At 41.2% G+C, this 13,422-nt stretch overlaps 1 protein-coding gene across 1 annotated transcript in view; it reads right to left on the reverse strand.

Annotated features, from left to right (window-relative positions):
* The window catches only part of LOC135113847 (glutamate receptor ionotropic, kainate glr-3-like), a 47,579-nt gene extending 34,579 nt beyond the window's left edge, over positions 1–13,000 (reverse strand). Inside the window, exons 1-3 of the mRNA XM_064029467.1 lie at positions 12,925–13,000; positions 12,150–12,315; positions 11,721–11,959 (exon numbers count right to left, since the gene is read on the reverse strand). Of these exons, the coding sequence (XP_063885537.1) occupies positions 11,721–11,959; positions 12,150–12,315; positions 12,925–13,000 (481 nt within the window). The remainder of the gene's footprint in view (positions 1–11,720; positions 11,960–12,149; positions 12,316–12,924) is intronic.
* Between the last annotated feature and the right edge of the window lie 422 nt (positions 13,001–13,422).

Here is a 13,422-nt window from a genome sequence, read left to right on the forward strand (position 1 = left end):
TGACATTCATGAACAGCTTGGTCACACAAAGCTCCCATCAACGCGGTGGATGTTTCATGAGCGGCAAGCATCAACTCACAGCAGGCAGGTTCACTCAACACTGTTTCTCGACGTCACGCCGTAATACCAGCATCAGTCACAACATCCTCACAACTCACCCAGGAAGGAGGAATCAGGATAACAACATCTTTTACCTTTCCCATGCAAGGGGGAAACAACACCAGCCATAACACGGTGGAGAGGGACCCCAGACAGGAGGCGACCAGGCTTACCCACCTGACTAACAATCAAGAAACGTGATCATACCAAGCCCTATGTACCCATAGGTAGGTAAGGATAGGTAGGTTAAACATCACGGAAGTTGTCCTTTGTTTATTTTGTACAGGACACTTCCCTGTTATTCGTCTAAATAAATATCGCTAACTGACATAATGGCAGGCGCCATCCTGATCACGTGGTCCTGATGCAAGTGCTGATGTTATGTGTACTGTACGTTCAATGTATGTTAGCCGGCGGCACCTCTCGAGGCAGAGAGGAGAGAGGCAGAGTGACGCTCGCTGCAAGTGAGCCCTGCCAACCGACGGAGGGCCGCAGCGTTAGTGTGTGCACAAACTCTAACCAAACTCTAAAACTAAGTGAAGTGATATCACTGTTTAACTGATAACAAAAACGTATTCCTGTTCTCTCCAGTAATCCGAGACCAAGCACCACCACGTTACTATAACGAGTGAACTCTTCTGTTGTTGGTGTAAATAAATTGTATAAATTAACTTGATTCAAACTTTCTTTCAAGCCTACTCATATCACGGTACCTTAACTCAAACGCTACTTTAATCCAAATGTTCCTGTCACTGGCGTGATAAACAGCTGAGTAGGGAAACAACCGTCGCTACCGCCCTTGAGTCATTTTAACTCCATATCGACCAACTACCGGACCTCTACGTGCTAATGCACCCAAGCTTCCTCTAATTCGGATGGCACAACAAATTGAACATTCAAACTCCATCCTCCTTTCTCCGCCGGCTATTCAAGATATTTTTACTCACTCTTAACTCCTCCCGATCCTCTACTTCCTCACTGCCCTCTTCTGCCTTGACAAGAAACGGAGCAACACGTCCCCGAGAGACAGAACACTCCTCGGACACGCAGGTAGCTGTATACTCAGCTAACACAAGAAGTGGGCCACTAAGTGAGCAAACACCTTCCGTGTCTGCTCCCGGCAGGAGAATAGCCTACTCCCTGCCTCTGGTACACTCTACAGAGAAGGAAACTCCCATCTCCCCAGCAGAGCTAGGAGTCTTCCCGCCCTCGGCAGTAACCCCTAACATACCAGACACACCAGACGTGGACTCGGACTGGGTAGCGGAGCCCACAGCCTCCAAACCAGGTGACAACTCTGCCTCAGCGCCACCTACGGGGTGCTTCGCTGGATGAGGCAAACAAACTGTCCAAAACCAAGTCTCCAGTCTCACCCTCGGCAACACCCCGAACCAAGTCAAGTGCTAACCGTGACTCAAGAGCGAGACCAACTCTGGTTCGCCCAAATCTCCCAGTGAGGTCTGAAGCACTCTTCAAGGGGTGCTGTGAACTCATCATTAAACCCAGCTGTGACCTCACTGAACGTTTCCCTTTGTGTCTCACAACACAAGGGGGCAGTCACAGCCTGCCCTCTAAAGACAACTCTCTTCCTCCACACAAAACTACAAAGCACCTAATAACACACACACCCTTCACTCAAAAAAGTTAAATCATAATGGCGACTCCTACACCAGCCTCGGAGTCCCCATCTGGGGAGGGGACCATAAATGTCCCCAGGTCGGACTGCCTTTCTGTCGACGACCCTAAGTGTCTTGACACCCCCCTCAACTTTTTCTTCATTAACTTCTGTAACATTCGCGGTCTAAGACCTAATTTTCAATCTGTAAAACACCACCTCTCCTCTTATAAACCTCATCTTCTTTTCCTCACTGAAAATCAGGTGTCTGAGGCAACTGACAGTAGTCCCTTTTCTGTTCCCTCCTACTTTCTCTATCCTCATTTTCGATCCAAAGCTGGATGCTGCGCTTATGTGCGCAGTGACTTAACCTGCTCTCGTGCCCACACTCTTGAATCTTCCGAGTTTTCCACCATCTGGCTACGACTACAGAGTCACTCTCAAACTAAATTTATCTGTGATGTTTACCTCTCACCTAACTCCTCTGACTATAAGAAATTCTTTGACTACTTAACTTCCAAAGTGGAGCACATTCTGACTCTCTTCCCTTTTGCAGAAATCTCCATTCTTGGAGACTTCAATGTTCACCACCAGCTTTGGCTTTCCTCTCCCTTCACTGACCATCCTGGTGAACTTGCCTACAACTTTGCTATCCTCCATGACCTAGACCAATTGGTGCAACACCCTACTTGTATTCCTGACCGGCTTGGAGATACGCCCAACATTCTTGACCTTTTCCTGGCCTCTAATCCTTCTGCTTATGCTGTCACCCTTTCTTCTCCGTTGGGCTCCTCCGATCACTATCTCATATCTGTATCTTGTCCTATCGCTCCAATCCCTTCTCAGGATCCCCCTAAGCGAAGGTGCCTCTGGGGTTTTGCCTTTGCTAGTTGGGGGGACTTGAGGAGGTGTTTTGGTGATTATCCTTGGAATGACTACTGCTTCCGTGTCAGAGACCCGTCTTTGTGTGCTGAGCGCATAACAGAGGTGATAGTGTCTGGCATGGAGGCGTACATTCCTCACTCTTTTTCTCGACCTAAACATTATAAACCTTGGTTTAACACAGCTTGTTCTCGTGCTATACGAGTACATGATAGAAAGGTGGCCCACAAAAGGTACTTAAGCCTTCCATCACCAGAATCTCATGCACTTTATATTTCTGACCGGAACCATGCCAAGTCTATTCTCCAACTAGCCAAAAACTCATTCATTAATAGAAAGTGTCAAAACCTTCCAAGATCTAACTCCCCTCGTGACTTCTCGAATCTAGCCAAAAATATAACCAATAACTTTGCTTCTTCTTCTTTCCCTCTTCTGTTTCAGCCAGATGACACCGCTGATATCACATCTATTTCTAAAGCTGAAATCTTCGCTCAAAACTTTACTAAAAACTCTACCTTGGAAGATTCTGGGTTTGTTCCTTCCTCTCCTCCACCCTCTGACTACTTCATGCCACCTATTAAAATTCTTCGCAATGATGTTTTCCATGCCCTCGCGGGCCTAAACCCTCGGAAGGCTTATGGACCTGATGGGGTCCCTCCTATTGTTCTCCGAAACTGTGCCTCCGTGATTGCACCTTGTCTAGACAAACTCTTTCAGCTCTGTCTGTCAACATCTACCTTTCCTTCTTGCTGGAAGTTTGCCTACACTCAACTTTTTCCTAAAAAGGGTGGCCGTTCTAAACCCTCAAACTGCCGTCCTATTGCTTTAATTTCCTGCCTATCTAAAGTTTTTGAATCTATCCTCAACAGGAAGATTCTTAAACATCTATCACTTCACAACCTTCTATCAGATCGCCAGTACGGGTTCTATCAAGGCCGCTCTACTGTTGATCTTCTGGCTTTCCTTACTGAGTCTTGGTCATCCTCTTTTAGAGATTTTGGTGAAACTTTTGCTGTTGCCTTGGACATATGAAAAGCTTTTGATAGAGTCTGGCACAAAGCTTTGATTTCCAAACTACCCTCCTACGGCTTCTCTCCTTCTCTCTGTAACTTCATCTCAAGTTTCCTTTCTGACCGTTCTATTGCTGCTGCGGTAGACGGTTACTGTTCTTCTCCTAAATCTATTAACAGTGGTGTTCCTCAGGGTTCTGTCCTGTCACCCACTCTATTCTTTTTATTCATTAATGATCTTCTAAACCAAACTTCTTGTCCTATCCACTCCTACGCTGAAAAAACTCAATTCCTCCATCTATCAACTCGATACAACCTTCCAGACAACTATCCCCTCATCTACAATGACACTCATCTGTCCCCCTCTTCTACACTGAACATCCTCGGTCTGTCCTTTACTTATAATCTGAACTGGAAACTTAACATCTCATCTCTAGTTAAAACAGCTTCTATGAAGTTAGGTGTTCTGAGACGTCTCCGTCAGTTTTTCTCAGCCCTCCAACTGCTAACTCTGTACAAGGGCCTTATCCGTCCATGTATGGGGTATGCTTCACATGTCTGGGGGGATTCCACTCATACTACTCTTCTAGACAGGGTGGAATCAAAAGCTTTTCGTCTCATCAACTCCTCTCCTCTAACTGACTCTCTTCAGCCTCTCTCTCACCGCCACAATGTTGCATCTCTAGCTGTCTTCTTCCGCTATTTTCATGCTAACTACTCTTCTGATCTTGCTAACTGCATGCCTCCCCTCCTTCCACGGCCTCGCTGCAGAAGACTTTCTTCTTTCTCTCACCCCTATTCTGTCCACCTCTCTAACGCAAGAGTTAACCAGTACTCTCAATCATTCATCCCTTTCTCTGGTGAACTCTGGAACTCCCTGCCTTCTTCTGTATTTCCACCTTCCTACGACTTGAATTCCTTCAAGAGGGAGGTTTCAAGACACTTATCCACCAATTTTTGACCACTGCTTTGACCCTTTTATGGGACTGGCATTTCAGTGGGCAATTTTTTTTTTTTTGTTTTTTGATTTTTTTTTGCCCTTGGCCAGTGTCCTTCCTACATAAAAAAAATAAATAAATAAATAAATAAAAAATCTTCGCCAGCAGCGGGACAGGCCTCAGGCACTCTGCTCCCACTGTGGCATCCATATCCACTCTACACTCCCCTCTCGGTACCTTATTGCAGTAGACCCCAAACGTTACAGAACTCTACTCGCCTTGCCATAGAGCGAGTGAGAACATTAACTGAGTCGGGAATTTTAGCACCCTCCACATCTGAGACGGTGTCCGCGGACAGCGGACTATACCCAAACTCTCCCACCTGGCAGGTCATTCCCTAAAAGGAAATTTACACCCGACTCTGCCAGATCTTTCGTTAATGCCACCCGCGCCTCTGTGGTCACTAACGGACACGAAATTTTAATCGCCGTAGCAAAGCTTTCTACTGCACCGATCCCACGGCACAACACAGCCTTATCGAAAGCAATTCGCCTACCAGTATCATTCCTACACGAAGACTGCTGGGCAGCCGTATCACGGAATACATTACCAGGGTATTCAACCCCAGTAGTCTCAACAGTGCCTTAGCACAGAAACGGGAGGCACCAGTCCAAACCAGATCTGATATCCCCTCACAACCAAACACAGACCGAATATCATTAAACTAAACACCTCGGTCGTGAGATACAATTAATGCCACGGGGTTCTGGGAGGACTTAGGTACCCTGGTTGTCCTGTCTGTTACGTTAAAATTCTTTTCGATATTTTTTTTTTCTCTTTTTCGCCTACCATCATGGGTTTACACTGTTTTATATTTCATTACATTTTTAATGATGTAGCTGTCTCCGAATTTTCATGTAGGTCATTTTTTTTCCTTTATTTTTTTTCAAAGAATATTTTTTTTGTTGAAAAATATAGTTAATAAAAATAACAAATACATAAAAAAAAAATATTGTGCTGCCATTTCAATGGCCTTGAAAAGGAAGTTTGAACCATAAAAATACATTCATAAATAAAGGAATTGTTCACTTTTTTGTTTGGAAAAAAAATAAATAAATTTCAGGAGAGCCCAAGAAAGGAAAAGTTTTCTTATTTAGTAATAACAATTATTTACCCACTGAGACTCCCGGTACTTATCGCACCCATAACTAGGGTTCTCGAGAAGGTAGTTTCCTTATGAAAGTAGTTTTTTTGGGCGGAGCTCCTCTTCTTCACCCAACTGCTAACACAACCCATTTCTGCTTCAGAACTCTCCTGGTCCCTAGGTATTATTCTTGTCTTCTCTCTTTCGTTTCCCTGGTTTTGGAGTGTTGAGCTTGATTCCTTCTGTCCGAGTTTCACGACTGAAGCCGATGAAATATGCAGGACTTATATATATATATATATATATATATATATATATATATATATATATATATATATATATATATATATATATATATATATATATATATATATATATATATATATATATATATATATATATATATATATATATATATATATATATGTATTTTTTTTTCTTGACACTGGCAAAGGGCAACACAAATTCAATAAAAAAAAAAAAAAGCCCACTGAGATGCCAGTCCCATAAAATGGTAAAAAGCGGTAAAAAAAAATTGAAGGATGTCTTGAAACCTCCCTCTTGAAGGAATTCAAGTCATAGGAAGGTGGAAATACAGAAGCAGGCAGCAAGTTGCAAAGTTTATCAGAGAAAGGGATGAATAATTGAGAATACTGGTTAACTCTTGCATCAGAGAGGGGTGAGAGAAATAAGAATGTCTTGTGCAGCGAGGCCGCAGAAGGAGGGGAGGCATGCAGTTAGCAAGATCAAAAGAGCAGTTAGCATGTAAATAGCGGTAGAAGACAGCTGGAGATGAGATGTGAAGTTTAAAGTTCAGATTATAAGTACTAACGGAGAATGTTCAGTGTAGGAGAGCGGGGCAGTTGAGTGTCATTGAAGAACAGGGGATATTTGTCTGGAAGGTTATGTCGAGTTGATAGATGGAGGAATTGAGTTTTTGAGGCATTGAAAAATAGCAAGTTTGCTCTGCCCCAACCAAAATTTTAAGAAAGATCAGAAGTCAAGCGTTTTGTGGCTTCCAGGCGTGAAATGTTTACTTCCTGAAAGGTTGGACGTCTATGAAAAAGACGTGGAAAAGTGCAGGGTGGTATCATCAGCGTAAGAGTGGATAGAACAAAAAGTTTGGTTTAGAAGGTCATTGGTCTAGTTTGATTAGACAAGGTGCAAGCACGTTGGTACAATTTCGGAGAACAATAGGAGGGACCCCATCAGGTTCATAAGCTATAAACCTAGACCTAAAAAATAAGAAGCAAATTTATTGGAGATATTTTTGGCTAGATGCCAGAAGTCACGAGAGAAGTTAGATCTTGAAAGGTTTTGACACTTTCTGTCTATAATAATAATAATAATATAATAATAATAATAATAAATAATAATAATAGGCACTTTCTGTGCCTATTGTGCCTATTGTTGCCCTTGGCCAGTGTCCTTCCTACATAAAAAAAAAATAAATAAATAAATAAAAATTGTCTGCACTTCACGTCGTTCATGCAACCACGCTCACAGTCTCTACTCTCTCCTTCATTACCTGTCACCATGTCCACTGAAACCACCGCTTCTCGTTTTTTTTTTTTTTTTTTTTTTTTGGTACAGGCACAGAGACTGTTCATCAGTTTATTCAAAGAATTAAGGAAGAATGCACTCGACATGAAGCCACATCTGATAAGTAAGAAATCTTCATCTTAAAGTCACGCATCTGTCACGAACCTTCGAGTCTTGCTGGCTTGTCGGTGCAGTCAGACAAATTTACTTCTATCACCACCTTTGAGGACTTCACCACTCACAGAAATCATTTTCAGAGTCATTCCAAGCTTAGAGCCATTGTTCTCTTTTCAAACTCTCCAAATCTATTTCACAGCACGCCCGCTAATCCTTAACGGGCAGAAAACATTGCTTCCTCTCTGAGCTCAGAACTGATCACTCTGCTCCAAGACTCAAATTGGTTTACAAATAACTCACTGTCATCAGGCGGGCTGAAAAGGTTAATTGCATAAATCTCGTTCATCTCCTTCCTCGATGCTCCCAATTTCCAGGTCGCAAGTGGCATCGAATTCCACAAGTCAAACTATATCTGCGACGTCTACAAAATCATTTCTGATAAGCGTCCCCTTCCCACCTCTGAACCTGTTCAAGCTGTTGTTGCTTCCTCACCTGACTCACGCACCTCTCCTCATCACCCATGTTTCAGTTCTCCTTCTCCTTCTCGTGGACGTTACATTAGACGCACATCGCATTCATCTCGCTATCAGTACACTCGATCGAAATCAAGATCAAGAAATGTCACCTGCAACCGTTGCAAGCTACCAGGTCATGGTCTTGTACAGTGTAGAGTTGTTCTTGATAGTTCAGGAAGACACTCTTTCATTCCAGAAGCATTCTGTGCCTTCCACAAAAGGGTAGGTCTCTTCTTGCAAGATTGCAGGCATTATCACACACAATCACAGACTCCACAAACATCGTCGGAAAACTCTTCGCGCCCTTCGCTGACCAATCCACCATAATATCGCCTACCCTTACTATGTACCTAAACATCGTACAAAACACAAGGTATGGTTCACACATCTTCCTAACTCACCAGTTCCTTCAATTAACATTCGATATGCTGGATTATTCAATAGTATTATCACAAATGTTAAAAGTGTCACTATATCATACAAAGCCTTCTTTGACACGGGTGCTGCAGTTAACATTATTAAAATGGATGTATTTCGGAAACTCTCTTCCTCTTCTCAGGATCTCATAACTACATTACCACCTGATGTCAATCTCAATGGTATATCTGAGAAAATTATCTTACCTCACCGGAAAGTACTCTTATCACTGTCTATCACCCCAGGAACCAGACATATGTGATTATTTTTGTATTGTATCTGATGTATCTTTCAATGCTGATCTTTTCATAGGTTTCAACACCATGTGCAAATAAGACATCAGTCTTTTCCCTGCCATCAATGAAATCGTTCAAGGGGATACTTATATCCCTACTGTTCTTCCCTTTGATGCTTCCTCTCTTGCTGGTGTAGCGACATATGTTGCAACTCATCCTTCTACTAGCGATCAGATGTTATGTTGTCCAATTTGCCTGTCTCACAGCCTCATTCTCAATCAACTTCCACGTCAGACCACGGTGTAACTCCTTGTAAACACGTTTTGCTAACAGACCCGGTAACACTATCTGAATGTGCTTTATATGTTGTAAACGCTAAGCTTAAATCTGCAGTATCAGGCACTGATATCCCCTGTTATGCACAACAATCTCCATGCAAAGGTGTTCAGTTAGAATTCGTTCTTACTGCCATCTATGAAAATTATTTTTGTAAAATCAGGCTGAAAAATGTCACATCTACGTCTGTCAAGCTCAAAGCAGGTGTGCTACTCGGAGAATTCGTGCATTACTCTACGAAAGTTGTAATCTTGGATGATTTACCTTCTTCTTCTATCAATAATGTATCTGCATCTGACAGCCATGATAAATCTTCTCTCCCGCCTATCACGGATGATCACATATATGTGCTTGATTTCCTAGAATCTCAACATGAATTACTCGCTCTCCTAAACTTTCAGAAACGTTGTCTCGCTCCCTGATAAACCTCTGGGCCACACAGACGTCATCATTCATGCTATTCATCTGACGCCTGGGTCCAGACCATATTACACCCCGAGCTATAAGGTTCCACACAGTCATCGTGTTGTTGATGAAGCTGTGCGAGGTATGTTACCTCAGGATGTAGTGGAACCTACCTGTTCACCTCATAACGCACCCTTATTACTCGTTCCCATGAAACAAGGCGATTGACGTGTCGTTGTCGACTTCAGAAAACTCAACGCATCTACCATTCCTGACCGTTATCTTATGCCGAGATTAAGTGATCTTCAGTCTCTCGGAAATTCAAATTCGTTCCTTATACAGACACAAGAGGTGGAGCTTGGAGGGACGGAGTGAAGGGAAGCAGATGGCTGCAAGCCCGCCTCCTGCCCACGCTTCGCTCTCCCCTCCAGACCTACTGTCTAACTTCAAAAGAACATTATGTTTAAACAATTATTACATATTTACTAGAGGCGCTAAGGAAAATTTACTTCATTATGGGAGGGAGCAACTCTTCTTCTGTATCTTCTGTTAATTTCAACTCCTAAGGCCATGCTGATGTATTATAGTTCTTATCTCCCTGAGCGTATTAAAATTGATCCATTTTCTCTATTGTTAGAGGTATTTATCGACAGTTCTTTACAATGTTACTGGTGTTATGAGTTCGGTCACGGAAGGAAGAACCCCCAGTGCGGTCACTGCTCTGCCCTCGATTCACACTCTACTCCTGGATGTGAATTATAAACCATATTGCTCTTACTTTAGAGAAGCTAATCCTCTACGTTCTCGACACTGCAAGAAAATCCTGAGCAGGACATTCTTCACCTAGACATGCGCCTCTTCCCTCCACTAGTTCTTCCACCTCTACATCTAATACGTTGTAGCATATTTCCGCCTTTCTCAACCATCGATTGTTTACTTCCGCTCATGTGGGAATGCTGGTCCTGCAGTTATTATGTGCAATAGATTTTGTTTTGCATTATAACACAGATTAGCCCTCCATTGCATCTTCAGGAAAGTTTTCCACTGTATCTTTAGCAAAGTCTTTCACTGCATTATCAACAAAGCCCTTTTCTTAATCTTCACCAACTACATCACAGACTCCTTGTAGCATAGAAGTTCATATTGCTGAAGTCCATGCCCCCATAAATTCTCAACCATGAACACCTTCCAAGGTTTTTAATCAAGAACAGACACATTCATCGATTAAAAAATCTCCCAGAATTCCTTCTCAGTCCCACCAGGAATGTTCCCGGGGATCTACAAAGTCCCTTGACTCAATAGGCGTCCCCCTAGAAAGATTCCTTTGGGAGCTGCAAATAGAACTGGAAGTGAATAATTGAGGTGATTTATTTACTTTCGGAAAACGTTGGAGGTTGCCCTCACGTCTTCATAATATATTTTCCTCCTCACTAAGCGATATCAGTCAGTCTGACTCGAGGATTTCTCCTACTCATGTGCCTTCAGGCGTTTCAGAGACCCGTGTGCTGGTTCCTATCACAGCACCAGGTGTTGAATCTTCGCTTTCCGGTCTTACAAGTGACCCAGGTTAAGGTAAACCTCGGCGATTGAGTAAGGTCTCTCCCTTTCTTTTGCCAGATTTTAATTGTCGCCACCCACTTTGGGATGACAGCACAATCAATCCCAGAGGTGTTTTACTTGCTTCTGTCATAGAGGATGAAGAGTTGGGGGTTTTAAATTATTCCAGAAATACATTGCATTTGTAGCAGTCAAACTGCTACTTGTGTAGCAAATAATATTTCTCTCAGCTCTCCTAATCCTCTTTTAGATTATTTATCTATCTATTTTAACTATTTATATATTATATTTTAATTAATTATTTATCTATTTTATCTTTTAGATTATCTAGATAGATAGATAGATACTATCTATCTATCTATCTACCTATATCTATCTATCTATCTATCTATCTATCTATATCTATATCTATCTATATATATATATATATATATATATATATATATATATATATATATATATATATATATATATATATATATATATATATATATATATATATATATATATATATATATATATATATATATATATATATATATATATATATATATATACTGTTAGTTGGTATAGCGAAACTGTTATGATTTAAATAAACTTCAATCAGTCTTTTTTGTATTTCTTATCGCGTATCATATGAACATCATATGACTTAGGTAAACATATTTACAAAGTATGATGAAAGACACAACACGCACAGAATGCTTCAATAATCGTGACGTTCAAGATTTCCTAAATATGAAAATATAATGAAAATATAAGTGTATATCTAGTTGCTGAAAGTTTGTGGAAAAATCAAATATTTATTTGTCCAAGTGACAACGAAACACAACGAAATGCAAAAGTGTGACATTGTTCTAAAACCATTTATCACATTAATCCATGACAGTATTACAAATGTATTTACCCAAGAATGGCCTGACAAGAGCTGTGTGTTGCGGAAGAAGACTGGGCTTGAGGGAGGTGAGACTCATTTCATCTGCTGGGTATCCGCGGGCATACTCTATCACCCTCAATCGTCCAGGTGTAGGTGCTGACTCGGTGCAAAAGTCAGATTCTTCTCGCTGAAGCTGTCCCATCATTCCGCTGAATTTACCATTCGTCTCAAGTCCCCAAGATCGCTCTGGCTCCTCACGAACCACGTACCTGAAACATTAAGGCACGAACATCGAACATTCATAATAATAATAATAAAAATGATATGTTTATGGTGATTTTCTCTGAAAGGAAAATAGTCTATCTTACACTTTCAGATTTAATATAAAAAATGTATCATTTTATATTCCATCCAGTAAACATCTAACTGCGAAAGGTGATGAATTTATAGTAAACTCACGTGAAATTGAGTTTTCCAGATATAGTTTGAATAATCCGAGTATCCAATGAATCCCTCAAGGTGACAGTGGAGCCTGGGATGTCCTCATTTTTATAGTAATCAATATAGGGAAAGTAAGAAACTGTGACGATCTTAAATGTGTGGCCATGTGTGTTTTTGAACTGGTCTGAAAACCAGAGGGGTAAATTTATTAATAGGAATTTTAGTCTCTCTCTCTCTCTCTCTCTCTCTCTCTCTCTCTCTCTCTCTCTCTCTCTCTCTCTCTCTCTCTCTCTCTCTCTCTCTCTCTCTTACTTCGTATATATATATATATATATATATATATATATATATATATATATATATATATATATATATATATATATATATATATATATATATATATATATATATATATATATATATATATATATATATATATATATATATATATATATATATATATATATATATTTACCGTGTTTACCGTAAAATTTTGTATAAATATAGATTTGTCCTTCCTCAATTTCCCCTACTACCCTTTCTTTCCGAAGGTTGTAAGGCATAGAAAATATAGCTGAAAAGTTGCTCCACCTTATAGTGCAATTAGTTTTCATCAAGCCCTCCAAATAAAACCGCTATAATATTTCATAAGATAATGTTTAGTTTGAGTGGGAAATGTAATTCTGGGTGCAAGCGGGTGGCACGCATCTGACTTTCATCCCTCTTCTCTCCACTTCCCTCTCCTTTCTTTCCCCCTCTGTACACAGTCATGTGTTTGACGATCCTAACCTACGTTCCCACGGGCTCTGGGTACCAGCTTTAATATCATGCTGAAATGTAAGAGGAAATGTAAGAGCGGCTGGACGCATAGTTTTGAGAGGCGTTTTAAAGCGTGAATAGACCAGGCATAATAAGTTTATACGTACGGATGGGATAATCTTGTGACTCCATATTATATTGAGTACTATTTAGGCTCTACAGGAGGCCGTGATCTGGGTGGATTCAGATACTGTGTAGAGGGCTTATGTGTGTGACCCCATTCCCTGCTGTTCTTGTTGTGTGGACTCTGCTCACAGTCCTGCGTTGGCCGGCTGGCCGATGTATTCGTGTCTTTATTATTCTGCCTAAGGGTAGAAATGGGATGTGCGTCTGGGCGTTCGTGCATGTTGTGCCCTTAAATGCTACTAATGCTACTAAATGCAACTAATGTCCAGGCTTGCAGCTGTGTTTGTCCACCACTGGAGGACTGTATAATATTTGTGCATGCTTACAGCTGTCTTGTTTCTTACCG

The sequence above is a fragment of the Scylla paramamosain genome, chromosome 26 (assembly GCF_035594125.1).
Source record: "Scylla paramamosain isolate STU-SP2022 chromosome 26, ASM3559412v1, whole genome shotgun sequence".
In the NCBI taxonomy this organism is placed as follows: Eukaryota; Metazoa; Arthropoda; class Malacostraca; order Decapoda; family Portunidae; genus Scylla; species Scylla paramamosain.